General features: G+C 36.2%; 1 protein-coding gene across 1 annotated transcript in view; it reads right to left on the bottom strand.

The window, feature by feature from the left end:
• Window positions 1–19455, bottom strand: part of LCA5 (lebercilin LCA5) — a 60843-nt gene extending 41388 nt beyond the window's left edge. Inside the window, exons 1-3 of the mRNA XM_007167965.2 lie at window positions 19276–19455; window positions 8312–8701; window positions 3202–3731 (exon numbers count right to left, since the gene is read on the bottom strand). Of these exons, the coding sequence (XP_007168027.2) occupies window positions 3202–3731; window positions 8312–8510 (729 nt within the window). The 5' untranslated portion in view covers window positions 8511–8701; window positions 19276–19455. The remainder of the gene's footprint in view (window positions 1–3201; window positions 3732–8311; window positions 8702–19275) is intronic.
• Window positions 19456–20039: the final 584 nt, after the last annotated feature.

Raw genomic sequence — 20039 nt, 5'->3', positions numbered from 1 at the left:
AAGAATCCAGAAATAGACCCACAAAAATATGCCCAACTGATTTTTGACAAAGGTGCCAGATTCAGTGGAGGAAGAATAGCCTTTTCAACAAATGGTACTAGAGCAACTGGGCACTAAAAGGTGGGAAAAAAAAAATGAACCTCGACCTAAACCTCACAACTTATACAAAAATTAACTCAAAATGAATCATGGACTTTAAAATAAAACATAAAACCATACAGCTTTTGGATAAAAATATAGTAGAAAATCTTTGGAGCTACAGACAAAGGGTGTCAGGGATAGCAAAGAATTCTTAACTTGACACTAAAAAGCACAATCCATGAAAGAAAAATCTGATAAACTGGACCACATCAAAATTTAAAACCTTTCTTCTGAGAGACCCTGTGAAGAGGATGAAAAGACAAGCTACAAACTGGGAGAAAATATGTGCAAACCACGTATCTGACAAAGAACCTGTATTTAGTATATATGTAAAGAACTATCAAAAATCAACAGTAAAAGCACAAACAATCCAATTAGAAATACAGGCAAAAAACAAACAAAATGAATAGGATCTTCTGATGGCAAATAAGCATATAAAAAGATGTTCAACATCATTAGCCATTAGGAATAATGCAAGTTAAAACCAAGATATAGTGCTAAAAACCTGTAAGAATGGCTAAAATTTTAAAAAGTGATAACACCAAATGCTGGCAAGGATGTGGAGAAAGTGGATCACTTATACATTGCTGGTAAAAATGTAAAATGGTACTGCTGCTCTACAAAAGAGAATGGCGGTTTCTTACAAAACATGTGCTTATCGTACAATCCATCAAGTATACTTTCATGCCTATATCCCAGAGAAATGAAAATTTATGTTCACACAAAAATCTGCACATGAATGGTCATAACAGCTTTATCAGGTAACAGCTAAAAACTGGAAACAATCCAAATGCCCTTCAACGGGATATACCATAACACTCTGTTGTATATCCATGCCATGGAATACTACTTGGGAATAAAAAAAGGAACAAGCTATATGCAACAACTTGGATGGAGCTCAAGGGAAAAAATGATATCTGCCAACCACAAGAGGTTAAATACTGTATGATTCCAGTATTTATATTACATTCTTAAAATGATGAAATTATAGAAATGGTGAACAGATCAGTGGATGCCACAGATCAGAGAGCTGGGGAAGGCAGGAAGGTAACTGTGCCTATAAGTTGGTAACACAAGTTCCCTGTGATGGAACTGTTCTGCATCTTGACCACGGTGATGGTCACACGAATCCACACGTGACAAAATTGCATAGAACTAAATATACACACACACACACACACACACAAGTCCAGGTAAAACTGGTGAAATCTGAATAAGGTTGATGAGTTGTATCAATGTATTACTACCAATTTCCTAATTGCAATATTATATTCTAGTTATGCTATATGTTACCACTGGGGAAACTGGATGAAGGGTATATGCGATCTCTCTACATAATGTTGTTAAAACTTCATGTCAACCTAAAATTAACCGAAAATAAAAAGTTTTTTTAAATTTCTTAACTCCAGTAAGAAAAAAAAGAATTGAAGACACTATACAGTTAACAAGTATTTCAAGGACTTATCATCACAGATGACTGATTTTCATGCTCTCAAGTGGGTAACCACGTAATTCAACTCCCATCTACAACTCAGAATCCACAGACTTATTCCATTTTTCCTCTCTTCCTTCTTTCTCTTCCCTCCTCTACCACTCCATCAGCCCCCTTCATAACTGGCTATAAGAGAGAACTGCAGTACGTGTGTATCTGTGTGTGCGCGCGCGCGCGTACTGCAACTCCGTGTTCTCTCTAGTTTTATACAAACACGCACAGAGGTGTGGGTTGTTTTCAACCATGCTTATTAATTAGCATTCTGTGCTCTTGGTTCCTAATTTTAAAATCCATTATGTGGCACATTTTATACTTCCCTTTAAAAATAATTAAAATGTCAGCTATTTGTCTATGACGATAGTTGCTTCCATCCCTACCCCCACCCCACTACATAAGTAAATGGTCCTTAAAAAAAAGTTTTCATATGTTGCTCTGCAGTTTGAGTTGAGCACTGGTGGAACCTATACAATAAGATATCTTCTGTGCACTGAAACAGAAGTTAGTGATTGCTGATTTTGGAGAATAAGCTAGGCGCTTTTTCTGGTCACTGATATACACTCTATTTAATAAGCCACTGTCTCTGGGCATGGCACTGGTAGATTGAGCCTGGCATATTATACAGACTAAGAAGTACTATTATCATACCATGTACTAAAAACATCTAATTAATACACTGCAGAAAGCTAGTTTATTTATAGTTCTGACTTGCCCTTGCTCAGAGAGCTCTCACAGCAGGCATTATTCTCACACTTTTTCCCTACCTTTGCTTTCCAAACTACTTTGTCAATTCTAAGTAATTCTAAGCCCTGACTCAGGGCTTCTGTTTTATACACACACACACACACCCCCCCACATATATAGAGAGAGAGCACGACATTTAAGTGGATGTTTAATTCCGTGGATCTTAGTCACTTGGGAAAAATATACTATTTGATTTGAGATATGTGTGTGTGTGTGTGTGTATCTCACAGATAGCATCTAATACAAGTTCTCCATATAACAATCATGGGGTAGTACGTTTTTCCTCTCTAATTATAAGAAAAAAATATTTTTGTAAGACCTGCTGTATTCTCAGACTATTAACTCAACATCATTCCACCCACCTCTCATATCAGTTTTTATTTGGAGGAGTAGAGGCACACCCTGTCCCAAAATATATCTTTCATAAATGTTCAAAGAAATAAAAACAGAAAGTATTATTCATGTGGCATTTCTTACACAATGGCCCCAAAATGTCAGTTTTATACACTATAGCTCTTATAGTATCATTTTCAATTTTAAAGAAACAATCACATAATCAAATAGTGTATTTCCCCCAAATGACTAAGATCCATGGAATTAAATATCCATTAACATGTGGCCCATTAATATATACAATCTTTTACATCTTGCTCTTAAAGATAAAATCTTAAGTTTTTCCTAATCTCTTACTCAGAAAGATAATACCAAAAAAATAGTTTTCATTTCCAAGCAATGCGGAACTGCAGTAAGCAGTCTGAAAAGAGGACATTAAACGCCCAATGAAGACTAACACAAAACAGCACACTTAGAAACTGTAGAAATTTTACCTTAATTCTTCTCCCGGTGTCATCTAATTTTAACTCTGCTGAAACGAGTTTCTTTGCTAAATCATCTCGTTCAGGTAGGTGTCTAGCTTCAGAGATCTTTTTCAGTTTCTGTAAGGAAAATTTTGTCCTAAATAGTTCACCTTCTGTATCTTTCACCCTTTTCTCAGTTGCCCGTTCTTTCTCTTGAGATTTTCTTAAGCGTTCTTTGAGTGCTGTAATCTCATTGTTATGACGAGCAATAAGTTGTGAGATTTCATTTTCTGTATCTTCAAACTTATTCAGGGCTTTCTCCTGCCTATACTGAAGCCTTTTCAAAGCCTTATTTTCTTTTAGCAGCTCAGCTAACTTGACCTGGAGTTCAGTTACTTCATTCTGCAATTCATTGATTTTTAGCAGTCTTGCAGAAAGAACCCGTTTTGTAACAAGATCAGTATCTTTCCGAAGTGGCTCCCTATTGAGGCTCTGGGAGCGAAATCCCACTCGGACTCCCCTTCTGTTTGGTGGACCCTTAGGGCTTGGTTTCCTAGGGACTAAAAAAGAAACAGTAATAATGTAAAGTGAAAGCCATACCAGATGTAGTATTATTTACTCATCCTAACACAAGTGGATCCACAACGTTCTTTAGTTATTTTGTTTCCTTAAAAAATGATTTTACAAAATTTAATTAAATATCAGGTTTTACTTAGAGCTCTTAATATAATGGTTTTATTAAGAAAGGTTTGAAATCTTTTAAGAAAGTTCAAGAATTATATTCTGATCCAGCAAAATAATATCCCCAGAGTTTATAGGGGATTATTTTACCATTTTTAACTTTACAGACAAGATAGCCAGCCAGCATTCAAACATAGGCACCATCAGCACCAGCAAGGTGCCTAATAAACACTGGACAAAATATTGTGATATTCAAGTCATTTGTGCCAAGATATTTGGGATCATTATTTAAAATGTGGAAATGTATGGTTGTTGTTTTTTTAATCAGTTAGAAATCTTTATTTGGGGAAAGAGGATGACAACATGACAGCAAGAAGATTTGGGACTCAGATTTACCACTTAATAAATCCTTGAGCAATTCAACTTAAACCTTTTCCAAGTCTATTTTCCCTACCCACAGAATGAGGATACCAACTCATTTGTTGTTGTGAGGATTAACTGAAGTTTGCATGTCAAACAGAAAAGTTCTCCACAAACATTCTCTGTCAGTGACAAAAACTTAATCCCAGGTACCAGTGATTGGAAACAGAACACACTTGAGCAGTACAGATGTGATTCTAAATGCTTTCTCAGAGGCTTTCTTTTGTGTGATGTTCGAATCAAAAACATCTGGCATAATTTAAGAACAAGATAAAAAACTCCACCCTAAAAAAATACAAGCATGTGAAATCTTTAAAGTTAATTAATACACATTAATCACAATATTTCACAAAAATCTGGAATGTTATTATTTTTTTTACTAAAAGTTCATTGAACTTATTAAGCCTCAATATACAGAGCACCTGCCCTTTAAAAGAGGCATCTGGAAGTCTGCCACAGTTGAGAATAACGAACTTTAATCTCCAAGGTGACTGCATTTTTTCAAGAAGGAAATGCATTCCAGAGGGAAAAAAAAAATGAAGAAAAACTAGAAAATCCAATGTTTCCCTACCCATTTTGCCAGCCATGGACACCCTGATTTCATTATGTAAACAAGTAAAGGGTAAGAATAATATTTACAATTTAACACTACAAAATTTCATTAAAGAGATGGAAGTTTTATAGAAGGTATTTTGAATGTGTAACTGACTTGGGATTCCAGCTCTATAAATGCTTGAATATATGAAAGGAAGTGGTAATAAAAAGAAATGAGGGAAAACCTACTTGTAACTTTGAAACTATGCTATCCAATATAGTGGTCACTAGCCACATGTGCCTACTGAGAAACTTGAAATGTGGGTGGTCCAAACTGAGATACCCCGTAAGTGTGAAATACATACCAGATTTCAAACACTTAGTTTAAAAAACAAAGGAATGCAGAATATTCCACACACTATGTTTTATATTAACTATATTTAGAAATGATAATATTTTGGATATGTTGGGTTAACTAAAATATATTATTAAAATTAATCCCACCTGCTTTTCTTTTTAAATGTGGCAGTAAAAAATTGCATGTGTGGCTTCCATTTGTGACTTGCATTATATTTCCATTGGAGAGATTGCTCCAGTTTTAAATTGGGAGCACCCATCATTTCAATTCTCTTTCTTTCCCAACATACTGAATTAACAGAGTTTTAGTATCTATATGCTATTATAGAATATGTACTCAGCTCTTGGAGTGACAGAAACTTTATACATAAAAATAACTGTACATAAGGATGAATGTTAATCATTCCAAATCTCTGATTTTTATGTATAAAATTATATTGTTCAGCAAACAAGACTTCATACAAATGGAAACTTAATTTGAAAAGTTAAAGCCTAGATATTATATGAATCAGGATAAAAATTTTCCACTAATATTTTATTCAACAATTTAGCCAGACAGAAAGGGCTTCCACAACCAACTTTTGACATCCTGAAAACCTGAACATTGATTTTTAGCATATTCTATTAGTACATCTACAAAGTACACTTAACCAGAACTCAAAAATATTTCTCAGCGTTCATCTACCTCTTTCATTTTTAAAACTATCAAGATGAAATACAGGGCTAATAAGAGTCAGAACCAAGATGACTTATTGTTGTGTATATCGTTCTTCATCTCCCCCTTGTTAAGTCACCACCAAAAAGAGGGTGGGCAAATAACTGTTTTCCTTCCGTCAGGTGTTAAAATTACGGTATGACTCATTTAAAAAACATGTAACAGGGACTTCCCTGGTGGCACACTGGTTAAGAATCTGCCTGCCAATGCGGGGGACATGGGTTTCAGCCCTGGTCCGGGAAGATCCCACATGCCGCGGAGCAACTAAGCCCGTGCGCCACAACCACTGAGCCTGTGCTCTAGAGCCCGTGAGCCACAACTACTGAGCCTGCATGCCACAACTACTGAAGCCCGCATGCCTAGAGCCCGTACTCCACAACAAGAGAAGCCACCACAATGAGAAGCCCGTGCACTGCAACAAAGAGTAGCCCCTGCTCGCCGCAACTAGAGAAAGCCCGTGCACAGCAACGAAGACCCAACGCAGCCAAAAGAAATAAATTTAAAAAAAAAAAAAAGTAACAAAGATAAACTATGCATCTACCAAAAACTCAGTGTTTATATTACTGATAAAACAAGAAATAGAATAAGTATGTAATATGTAATACACAAAGATGTATAACCTAACTATTAAATTTTATTATCATATAACTTCTGATAGAGCACAAATTTTACTTTTAAAATAAAACATGCTGAAAATTTAAAAGGAGGAAGGAAGAATATGTTATCAAACATGAAATTCCACAAATTCAAGTGTTCAAGATGCTTTTTTAATCACATTTGTTCTTTCCTTAATTTAGTCTACACTGATGATTGTGACTTAAACCAAAAGGAATTAAGTTAGTGTTTAAGGAAAGTTATCAGTTTGGTTATGTTGTTTGATCTAAGGTAGACAAATTACCACAGATTTTAATTCAAAAGATAATGCAAAGCAGAAAACAGTACAAGTCAGATTGAAGACAATAACTGAAATTTTTCTGGGTGATATTAGAACTGTTTCTCATAGCTTTTTCTCAATTATCTTCTTAAATAAGATAAGGCGTAAGAAGTTCTGACTCCTTAATTGGGTAGCCTCCTAAACTGCTTCTGGGTAATGAGTGAAAAATTAAAGTATTCTTGCCAGTAATTCCCGAGGTATGTAAATGATTTCTTGGGAATAAATAGTCATTTTCTAAGGTTCAACCCTAAGGTCTGTTTGTTCTTAATTATATAGCAAAAGTTTAATATCAGATCATGCTCTCAACCACAAAATCAAAACAAGAAAACTGCATTGAGACAGATTTGGAGGAAGAGACTAAGAAACCTGCAGCACTGTACTTGCAGGAAAAACAAACAAACAGAAGAAGAAAATGCACCCAAATTGTTAAAAGTATCAACATCCCTGGGAAGCTAGATCAGTGATCCATGAAAGGGCTGCTTTCAAAAGGAACATAAATTCTTTGCAGATTTTAAAAAAGCAAATGTTACTTTTCAAAGTAAAAATCTGTAAAGGCAAATTTAATCAAACTCCTGATTAAAACTTTTCAATAGCTAACTATTCTGCTGTACAGAAACAGTCAGTATCTTAACACAAGATGCCAGGTGTTTCATTGCTTTGCCCCTGTTTTCCTTTTCATCTCCCAAACTTACCACTCCCTGCCTTGCAATCTTACCATTCTAAGCTACTGCTGTTATATTGTGCTGTATTTATTAACGTATATTATAAAACCTCATTTACCTTAGCTTACTTTTCTATGATATAGTCCTTACATATTTTGTTACTAAGTACATCAGGGTTTTCTTGACCAGGGATTTATTAAGATGAAGAAGCGATTTCTAGAACATTATCTAGTCAAATATATATTAATAACTAGTTCCAGACTAGTAACATTTTAATAAGAAAAATTATTTCTAATGATTTATGTTGTTTCCATTATAACACAGCTTAATAGAAAACAGACTGGTGGACCCAAGTCCCAAATTCCAATTCTAGGCTAAATTTGAACTTTTGTAGTAAGTAGGGAAAGTAATTTTACTCAGTCTAGAAAAATGCCCCTTAACAACTTTATATCAATGCTTTTCACTACTTTTTGAAATTGAAGATAAAGGAAGGTCCACATGTTTTATGATTTTTTTTTTTTTTTTTTTTTTTTGCCTTTACAGTACCTCACAAACTCCAAGATAATCATTTATTTAGGAACAAGAGAAAACAAAATGAGAAGCCTCAGTTATGGTTCTTTCTTTGGTATACCATATGACTTTAAATATAACAAAGGATAATACACAGTACCATAAGCAACATTTATAAAAATATATCCTATTCTAAATGTAAATCATCCCATTTCCATGCACATATCCATACACATATTAAATAGAAGAGTTTCATTCATACATGTTTTCCTTAAGCAGTCACAATGAATATTCTAGATCTACTGGACTTTTTTAAAGGATGCTTACCTTGATGATGCACTTGGCTGTCTGAAATTTGTTTTTTAGGACTTTTTCCCTTAATACTTGCAGGTGAGGAGGGATGGACCAGCGATGACCGGCCAGAAGACTGTGGTGTAGCTCCAAAATCAGATGAACAGTAAGAGTAACAGTGTCTGCCTGCCTTACTTTCTTTACCAGTATCTGGACTTCTTTCTCTTTCCCCCATGGCTTTGAAAAATGGCCTCTATTCACATAATTTCACAGATTCTTTTCTTCAGAAAAATCCATGGCAAGCCTGAAGAGCATTTTTTAGAGTCTTCAGATCCCGGGGATAATATTCATGTATGTGCAATTTGTTTTCTCTCTGTATCTGTAGTCCACAATTCACAGGAGGGACCAGAAAATACACTTTCTCCCCTACAATTAAGGAAGGGGGAAGGAAACTCATCATATTTCATGAAATAGGTTTCTACAGTTAATTACAATGAAACATACTAAAATCAAAATAATATACTGCTTATAATTTTTAAAAGAGGCTGTAATTTAATTCATCTATATTTTCACAGTTATTTACAGTATTTGGAGAAAAGACAAACTGTCATAGCCTAGATAGAGAACATGTAAAGTACCTGACATATACTTGCTTCTGAATAAATGTTAACTGCATTTGACTCCCTTGAATCTTAAGACTTAAAATAAACACAAGTGCTGATTTTTAATAGGTGAATTATGATCAAATCACCAATTTCTTTTTTATTTCTTTTTTATTTTTTTGGGGGGTGGGGTGTGGGGGGATGGTGGTAAAGGACAAGACTAACAAAACCAAAGAAAAATATCTAAAATTGCATAAAAATGTAAAACTGAAGTATGTAAAAAAATTAATCAAATTAAAGCACTTGATGAAAAAACATTTGCAACATGACAGAAAAATGGTTACCACCCTTAACAATAAATACCTCATATCATGCCATAAGAAAAATATGAAGTCAAAAGATAAATGGGCAAATACATGTTAAGACCCACAGCAAGCAATACAAACTATAGGCACATAATAACATTCAACCTCAGATACCATTTTTAAACCTATCAAATTATCACAGATTTCTCAACACTCAATCCTTCCAGAATGGCCGTCAAGAAAATACTGGGAAAAAAGTTGGCAAAATATATCAAAACTTTAATTATGCTTTTAACCTTTGATCTGATAATTCCATTCCCGGATACCAAGAAAATTACCCTAAAAATAGGGGGAAAGTTTATGCACAAATGTTTAATGCAGTACAATTAAAAAAACAAAAAACAAAACCAAAAAAGGAAGCAACCTAATCTAACCACTGCAAAATAACTAACAAAATTAAGAAAAGTATTGAAAAAATCAATATAGCATAGCATCATGCAACTGTTAGAAATGTTTACAGAAAGTTTGTGTTAACAAGAAAGATGCTTATACTATTACAGTAAAAAGAAAAATTCAAACTGGTGTATACAATATGATCTCAACTACACACAGTCATTGAAAAATACTGAAAACACTGAGTATTCTTTTTAACTGAACTCAGGAACTGAAAAAAAACTGCAAACCAAGGTATACATAATATACCAAAATAATGTCTGAAATTGGATTACTTTTATAATTATAATTGTTCTTAATATTTACAAGAAATGAAAAGCCCATTGATGAAATTAGTGTTAAAAGTATATACTAGTAATAAATGAAAATGACACATGCACAAGGCAGCACTACTACTATTCATGCAGCACTTTTGTAGTGGCAAAGCACTAAAACAATCAAAATGACCATCAATAGGGAACTGGCTGCATACACTGTAAACCTCCACACAATGAAGTACAGTACTACGAAGCTATTAAAGGAATGCGGATTACCTCTGTATATTCTCTGCAGTCTGAAGTGATCTCCAGAATATATTAAGAAAAGGAAGAGGGAGAAAAGCATGTATAGTACGCTACCATTTAACGAAGAAGGAGGGTTATAAATTTATATACACAACTTCTTATATTTTTAAAAAGTAGAAGAATAAATTAAATACTTAATGAAAAAACAATGGGTTCTCTAGAGCAGGGCTGTCCAACAGAACATTCAGCAAGAATGGAAATGTTCTAAAATCTGTTCAGTATGATAGCTACCCACATGTAGCTACTGAACACCTGCAATGTGGCAAGTGTGAATGAAGAACTAATTTTTAATTATGCTGAATTTTAATTCACTTAAATGTTAAAAGCCACATGCACTGGTGGTTAGCTGACTGGACAGTATAGCTGTAGAGGAAAGTGGGAAGCAGAGTTCAGGGACAGGGATACGAGTTAGACTTCTTTATCTATAACTTTTGTAGACTCAACTTTGGAAATAATAATTTTTAGAAATTAGATTTTTAAAAAGCATTTCCTATGAATCAAAAGAAAATGAAACAAATAAATGTAACTATATATACAGTTGGTGGCAAAACCACACAGATTAACCAGTTCTAATGACTTTAAAACACAATCCCTAGTGAGATATATCCTACTGACAAAAAAGGCACAAAATTTTTCTAAAAACTGCTTTCAATAATTGCATTGTTGGCATTGTTATTCTCAGGCTACTACATGTGCACTGTGAGATAAAGCAAACAAGTAATTACATTGGTTCGGTTAGGTATTAGAATTTTCTAAAACAAACAAGTATAAGCCAATACGAGTTTTAAAATTCTGGAGCCCAAAATGTGAATTTGGAGTATCAGTATGAACTTATAATGGATTTTACATTTTTAAAAAAAAAAAAACAGTGTTTCCTAGCTCTGTCCACTGAAAAACCCTAGAAGCAAGAAACAAACTAATAGCAACAAACATTCCCAGCACTCAAATGTAGTGTCTAAATACCATTTCCCTTAAAAGAAACTAGTAGAACTCCTTGTAAAACGTCTTATTCCACATCTAAGAGAGGAAACATACAAGATGAACCTAAGAATCTAGAAATTTGGTCATACTAGAGAGCAAGAGAGCTGTGAGGCACTCCTGACGGAGCATCAGAAGGGCTCGGGAGCGCACGCCAAGAAGCTCCGACTAGCCAACAATGGGACAATTGCATCATCAATAAGAATTATATCAGCAAAGGACTAAGACACATCAAATATGTTTAAATTCAGGAGGTCATATGTTATTTAAAAAAACTAATTAGTCACCTCTGAAAGACACTAGGCAACCAACTCATTCATCTGAAATTGATACATAAAGAGAAAAAAATCAAACAGGTATCCTGCCTATACTGTTACGAGCTGTATCTTAAAATAACAAAACAGTAGATAAGGGGAAGTATTGGGTTGGCCAAAAAGTTTGTTTCTTTACATAACTATTCTAGCTAATAAATTAAAAAGGGAATATCAGAATGACAGAATTAGAATATTGCCACTTGGTAGCTACTAATGAAATAATGAAAGTAGACAGTGCTCACTAATGGCTGCTAACACTACAGAAAAGAAATAATCAGACACTGTGCGCCTTCCAGATAGGACACAAGGATACCTCTGAAGTAATCTGCTCCTCCTACAAGAAAAATAAAATCTGATTCTGGTCAAACTTCTAAACTGACATGACAATTTATAGAAAATACAGGGGACAGAGATACAAGGAAGCAATTACCAAAATCCACACTGTGGCAAATCCTACAGGACAAACTGGCTTCTTTAACGCATAAATTGCAAGCAGGAAAAGAAGAGATGCCGAGAGGGTTTCTATATTTTTTTTAAAGTCTTAAGGAAAACAAACAATTGCAATCTACAAGCCTTGTTTCAATCTTGATTCAAACAAATTATATAAAAGAAAATTATAAGATAATTGAGAAAATTTAAACACTGGATATTTAATGACATTAAGGAATTGCTATTGCTTTAGGTGAGATCATGATATTGTGGTTACTTTTTTTAAAGAGTCCTTATATTTCAGAGATAGATGTTGAGATATTTATAGGTAAAATTAAATAATGTCTGGGGTTTGCTTCAAAATAATCCAGGGGGAAGGAGGTAAAAGTAGAGATTAAATAAGACTGGCCATGAGTTAATAAAACTATGTAAAAACTGTGGAGACTTGCAGCTTCACTATTCTACCTCTTCTTTCATATTGTTTGAAATTTTCCTTAACAAAAAAGATTTTTTTAAAATCAAGCAAACAAACTTAGAACTTTGTTTTACTTCCTGGTAGATTATTAGTGCCTGGCAATCTCAGTCTCTGTTACAACTAGCTATCTGATCTGAAATCAGCAACAAGTACTAATATTAAAAAATATATAAATCAGTCTGAATCTTCCAGTTTGCAATCATGACAGAAAATGTTTACACATTTAAAAAACTCTCTAGGAAAAAAGGATGATGGATTAAAGCAATTAAGTGGCTCCTTCACTTATTAGCTGTGCAAACCTGGAGAAGCCACCTAACTTCTCAATCTAAATCTAAATCTCAATTTTCTCATCTGTAAAGTGGAAACAATAATGGTAACTACCTTAAAGAATTGTTGTGACAATTAAATGGGATAATTCAATAACTATCACACAATAAGCACTTGGTAAATATCAATAATTATATATTACAATTCAAACATACAAGATGCTCAGTAAATTCTGATTAATACTCTTTGTCAAAGACTTTCAGTTTTAACAGTATAATTAAAAGTTGACTATATGATATGGATGAAGATTATTTCTGTTTATATGCACATAGCAGCAGTAGCTCCCTGTGACCTATCCCATGTTAAGTCAGGGGTCCCACCTAACTTTTTCTTGCAAAGGGTAAGAATCCACAAAAACATTACCTGCCATTCATCTCATGTACACCAACACTAGCCCTCTCCCCAACCTCTGCCCCAAATATATACATATTTAAAAAAAAAAAAAAAAAAGGAAATATCCATTGCCCCATTATCCAAATCCTGTTTCCTGGGACAACTATTTTAATGTCTTATACTTTTTTGCTTATACTATTTTTTTATTGAAGTATAGTTGATTTATAATATTGTGTTAGTTTCAGATGTACAGCACAGTGATTCAATTATGTGTGTGTATCTATCTATATATATATATACACATTCCTTTTAAGATTCTTTTCCCTTATAGGTTATTACAAAAATTGAGTATGGTTTCCTGTGCTATACAGTAGGTCCTTGTTGCTAATCTATTTTATATATAGTACTGTGCTTATACTATTTCTTGAATTAGCAATTTTAGACTATGAAAGATGAGGATTTAACTCACACCTCATTTTAAATGGCTGCAACATGCAACTACATGTTGGTTATGCAGAGTTTTTTTTCTCTAGAATTCCTAATTGTCCTTTTTTCTTGAGAGGAAAAAAACATCTTTCTTATCACATCACTGATATCTATCAGTTTCTTGGTCATTCTATCTATAGCCTGAAATCCATTATTCTTCCTCTTAAAGACATTTTTCTTGGAGACCAGTAATTTCCTATTCTAACGTAAACCAATTACTTTCTACCCGCTGCACCACTGTCATTCTGGAATTACTTTTACTGTACTTCTGAGTTAATCTACCATTTCTAGTGGCCCATGTCATCGTCTTTATTAGTTTTCATTGTATTTTACTGCTCCATATCCTCAAGTAACTTCTTCAGAAACAGTTATCTGAGGTAAAAGTTCTGAGTCTTTGCATGCCTGAGAATGTCTTTATTTTGCCTCATACTTGATAGTTTTCATAGGTTCCAAATTCTAAGTCACTCTCTCTCAGAACTTTGGAGACACTACTCCACTGTCTTCTAAACCATCAGAGCTGCTTATGAGATGTGACAGTCATCCTTTTACTCAACATATACTTTTCTTGAGCTCTATGCAACAGTAATGAAAAAACAACAACGAAAAATCCCTGCCCTTATGGCGTTCACACTCTAGTTATGTTCATCTGATTCTCACTCTATATAGGTAATCTTTTTTTTTTTTTAACTCCCTAGGAACTTTTAGGATTTTCCCTCTTGCTATACTGAAACGTCACAATGATGTACGTAGGTGTGGTTCTTTTTTCACTGTGTTGCCCTTTTCTTCCCCTCTTCCTTTTAATCTGGAAACTTGTGTCTTTAAGCACGAGAAATGTTCTTAGGTTTCTTTTTTGATAATTGACTCTTCCTTTACTCTTTCTGAAACTTCTACTGGTTAAATAACAGACTTGCTCTCTTGGTCTTTTTGGACTATTTTCAAAGACATTTACTCAATTTATCTTCTAAATCATCCAGGATTTTTTTTTTTTTAATTTGTGCAAACATCTTAATTTCCAAGAACTCTTTCTTGTTCTGATTTTTTGAAATAATTATTCTGTTCTTGCTTTAATGAGGCAATACATTCTCTTTTCCCTGAGAACACTAAATAGACATCTTGTTTGTTTTAAGGTCTCTTCTGATCCAGAAATTATCTTTGTTTCACGTAGTTACAGTTGTTCAGTTTGTTCATCTTAGGTTTTTTTATACACTGCTGATTTTATTTCTTTGAAGATAATTTTTGGTCACCCACTGATATTTAGGGAAGAAGAAAAAGAAAGAATGAATGGAAACCATGTGCATGTGAGCAGGGCCTCCTGACAGGCACACGTTGCTTTAGGGTGAACAGCAAAGAATCAGCCATTATGCTGGGGACTCCCTAAAAGTTAGCAATGAGGAGGGATTATCTCCAAACACAAATGTCCACCATGGCAACTCTACTTCTTCTTTAGTGTCATCTTTGTTTTTATCTCCAGAAGAAATTACTTCTGTGTTTTTTGATGGGAAAGGGAGTGAGGGGTGAAGGGCAGAGAGTATTATACTGACGGTCGCTGTGCATGAGCTTGGGTGGGAAAGGAGGCACAACTATTCCATTTATAGTTTTTTAATTATTCTTCCTCCCCATTTTCAATTTTCCTTTCTGACTTTTTAAATCCCAAGATACTCTGAGACTCTGTTGGATATATCAGAATATTTCTTTGCTGCAGTTCCCTCTTGAATATACTGGGACATAGTTCTCTCTGTTCTAATCTGTTCCATCCATCATTTCTTTCATGTTTCAGACATGTGTTGTAATCTCTCGTCTACTGAGAGTATTCTATCATTCTTACAATGTTATAGGTTTATTCTTTTTTTCTTTAATATGATTTTAATGTTGTCTCCAAGTAGAAGAAGAGACAAATACATATGGTCAGATCTACATCTTTAACAGCAAATATAAGTCATCTTTAGGCTAACTATTTATAACAATTATTCTCGACCTTTCAAGACAACTTGATATAAGCAATCACTTTTCCAAAGCTCATGAAACTACTATTCAATTCATACACTTATTCAGTCAACAAAAATTACTGATGATATAGATGCCATTTTAGACAATGAGGAAACTAAGATGAGCAAAAATACACTATGAGTTCTTTTAGGGAAGCGTCTGGCTCTTCCATCAAAGAGAGACGATTAAGAAAAAACAGTCACAATAAATTATGTATGTATCCTTTATATATTCCCTGAAAATATTACATGCTAATTACATGAGAACACTTTAAAAGTGATAAATTCAAGAACAGCCCCCCAGGACATATATGTGGAGAAAACCATAATTCAAAAAGATACAGGCACCCCAATGTTCACTGCAGCACTATTTACAACAGCCAGGACATGGAAGCAACCTAAATGTCCATCAATAGAGCAATGGATAAAGAAGATGTGGTACATATATACAATGGAATATTACTCAGCCATAAAAAGAAGGAAATAATGCCACTTGCAGCAACATGGATGGACCTAGAGATTATCATACTAAGTGAAATAAGTCAGACAAAGACAAGTATCATATGATATCACTTATATGTGGAATCTAAAAAAAAAATGATACAAATGAACTTATTTACAAAACAGAAACAGACTCATAGGCTTCGAAAATAAACTTACGGTTACCAAAGGGGAAACGCTGTGTGGGGGGAGGATAAATTAGGAGTTTGGGATTAACACATACACACTACTATATATAAAACAGATAATCAACAAGGACCTAGTGTACAGCACAGGGAACTCTACTCAATATTCTGTAATAACCTATGTGGGAAAAGAACCTGAAAAAGAATGGATATATGTATGACTGAATCACTTTGCTGTACACCTGAAACTAACACTACATTGTAAATGTACTATAAATCATTGTAAATCAACTATACTCCAATGTAAGATAAAAAATTAAATTTAAAAAAAAGAAGAATAGCCCCAGGAACGCTAGAGAATATTTTGTTACCTTTGCCAAACTTCTCATTACTTAGGATCTATGCTGAAATAAGGTAGGTATTTCTAAACTATGTATCCCATATTATGTTACAAACCTTCATGACAACAAACAAGCATTCCTTAGAAAATACAGCAACCCAAATATCTAAGCCTTCCTAGAAAATGGAAATTTAGACACTTGTGAAAATTTTCTTTTATAAAATTAGTCCTTAGTCCTTGTAAGAACACTGTTGCCTGGCTGTCAGTGGCTGCCAGAGAAACAGTTCAAACAAGCAAACAGGAAAACAAAAGTTAAAAAGTTAAAGAAAAAAGAAAATGCATGAAATATTAGACCAAAATATGAAAGGAAAAAATGGATAAAGATGAGAGGTAAGACAACTATTAGAATAATAACTAATAATTTTTTTATGAAGTACAAACAAAAACAAATGAACTACTATAGTTTAATAAAGTTACATAACAATTTAGCACTGGAAGGAACCCTGGGAAATCACTCCTTTCTTTGCATAGATTAAGGAAACTAAGACCCAGAAAAACAAAGTGACTTACCCAAGATCACAATTTATCTAAGGTCACAGACCTAAGTTAGTAAAACTGGAAATGGACTACACATTTTCTGACTCTTGGTTCAGGGACCTATTCAATATTTCAACACCAACCATCGATGAAAACTACCTCATCTTTAAAGCCACCTCCACGTGCATCTATTTCATAGTGCGGCGCTCCCCCTACTAAAACTGAAGCAGCATTTCTGCTCCTTTTTAGAGCTAAACTGTTCACCTGTCTTCTTTCCCACTCCTCTCCATCTCAAGGACTGTGCTCCTGCAATTCTGCCCTCTCTACAGGATCATTCCGATCAGCAAAGAGGTTCTAGTAAAGCTGTTGCTTCACTCCATGTCCTACTGCATCTACAACCCAATTTCTCCACTCCAATTTTCCAGTAAAAGTTTTCAAAGAGTAATTTATAATCTAGAATGTCATCTCTACTTCCTTTCCAACAATGTTTTTCTGAATCCACACTAGTGAGGTTTTCATCCCGACCGTTCCACTGAAATAGCTTTTATCAAAAGAGACAATGACATTCAACCTGGTGAAATCCAAGAACCAATTTTCTGTCCTCTTCATCCCTGACCCCACAGCAGCGTTGGACAAGACTGACCAGTCCCTCCTGACTACAACACTCTCTTTTCTTACTTAACTTCCATAGCCACCTGCCTTCCTGGTTTTCTCATTACCTCATTGGCTGTCTCTTCCCAGTCTTCTTTGTTGAATCTGCCTCCTCTTCCTGACCTCTAAAGGTTGGAGTACACAAGGCACCACATATTTGGCCCTCCTTTCTTTTATCTACACTCTCTCCTGAGGTGATCTCACCTAGACTTCATTCACCCTGCCTTTCGGATTCATATATTCATCTTCCTATTTGACAACTCCAGCTGGGTATCTAAACATCATTTCAACCTTACATGCCAGTACAAAATCATGATCTATCCCCTTTCTACTCCTACCCACTCTCTCCTATTTTTCTGATCACATTAAATGGCATTTCCATCTACTAAATTATCCATTTCACAAATCTAAGGATCATCCCGGATTCCTTCTTACTCTCACATCCCACAACCAAACCATCTGTAAAACCAGGCTGTTTTATCTCCAAAATATATTCCAAATTTGATGACTTCTTACCATCCCCACTGCTACTGCCCTGGTCCAAGCCACCATCTTTTCTCACTTGAACTTCTACAACAGCCTCCTAACTGATATCCTGCTTTCATTTTTGTTGCCCCAGTTAGAGAAAACTGTTGAAACTTGACACAGAGATCAGAAAGCATTACTCTCCTGCTTAATACCCAATTTGTTACTAATTGATATTTGCGGTTTGTCCGAGGCCACAAAGTGAATGAGAGGGGTTTAAACTCAGGTGAAAATCAATGAGAGGGGTTTAAGCTCAGGTGGAAGTCAGTGAGAGGGGGGTTAAGCTCAGGTGGAAGTCAATGAGGGAGTTAAGGTCAGGTGGAAGTCAGTGAGAGGGGATTAAGCTCAGGTGAACTGGACCCGCGCTCTTCGCCACTGTTAAACACTGCCCCGTGGTCCTGCCGACTTAAAACACCAAGTATCTGAGCACCCACTCCGATTCACCGATGCCAAAGCGACACTTTTTTTTTTTTTTTTTTGCCAACTCTCCCCTCCTCTCATCCCATCTCTGAAGGATGTGTAAAAATTTCACAGCCTGCACCAAAGAGCCTTTCCACTCTAATCACAGTCTTAACTTCCTATTAATTCCATGGCTACCAAGAGCCTCACAGCCTCCTTCCCCTTCTTGCCCCGTCCCTCCTTTCCCATCTTCAGTGTCTACAGGCCTCTAGGGCTTTCTAATAACTCCGAACCCCTTCTCTAGATCCTCCTGCAAGGCGCTCCCTTCCTTCTCTTCCTGATCCCCCAAAGCAACCCCTCCCGAACTCGTTCGCATCCTAACTTCCCAATCCCCCAACTTTCGGTCAACCTCCCCTCCTCCCAACCCCCTCCCAGCCTCCGGGCTCCAGATTTGTTTTCCTAGGACTTTTCTTCTCCCCGCGTCCCCCAATCCTCTTCCATCCCTAATCCTTTAACAACTCCACTCGCACGCCCCCATCTGCTCGCCGGGTCCCACACAGCCCGGCCTCACCTCGCACCCTCAAGTCCCCCCTACCTCCACGCCCACCCCAAAGCCCACCTCCAAACCGCTCCCACCCCTCCTCAACGCCGACGCGGCGCCCGCCTCCTTACCTTCTGTCCGCGGGGCCTCGGCGTCTGGCCGCCAAAGAGGGGGTGCCAGACTCGGCTGCGGGGTGGGAGCTCACGGGGCCGGAGTGCGGGAAGTTTGAAGACGGGGCTGAAATAGGGGCGGGGACGTCAGCTCCCGGGTTGCAGCTGCGCGGCGACCTCGGCTCCAGGGTAACGGAGGGGGAGGCCCAGACTGCACTGCGGGACGCCCGCAGCCAATGATAGGCCCGCCCCCGACCTCCCATTGGCTTCTGTTGTTAGAGGGCTCTTTCTATTGGCTTCAGTGGAACCGGTAGGCGGAACGTTGAGTACGAGAGTAGGCGGCCATTGGTTGACCGCTCTGGCTGTAGAGGCTACGGAGAGTGACGAAGTCGTGCACGCCGAAGCTCGGAGAAGCGCGCCTGGCCCTTTAAGCTGCGCGAAGCCAGGGGCGGCTGCGGAGGGTCTAGGGCCCTGGGTGGTGGGAGGTGAAGGGCGGGGGCGGAGAGGAAAGGGGTTACCTGAAGTGAATTGTAGAAATGAGCGACTGCGTAATTGAAAACATTGAAAATTGTCTCGAATCGTTTTTGGAAATCGCTTGGTTTTAAATTAGAAATTAGAAACAAATAGCTAGTCGCTTCTCTGTCTTAGCACTGAAATTGCTGATTTTCAGGAGGATGTGGAGTAAGTGTACTGATGCTCCTGCCTCGAAGACCTGGCTTTAGTGAAGCACGAAAGCGCCCCGAATTAGGCTTAAAAGTGATTGTTAGGTTTTGGAAGGGGTTTGA

The sequence above is a fragment of the Balaenoptera acutorostrata genome, chromosome 14 (genome assembly GCF_949987535.1).
Source record: "Balaenoptera acutorostrata chromosome 14, mBalAcu1.1, whole genome shotgun sequence".
Lineage (NCBI taxonomy): Eukaryota > Metazoa > Chordata > Mammalia > Artiodactyla > Balaenopteridae > Balaenoptera > Balaenoptera acutorostrata.
Note: the sequence above shows the minus strand (reverse complement) of the source record. Positions and strands in the feature narration are given on the sequence as shown.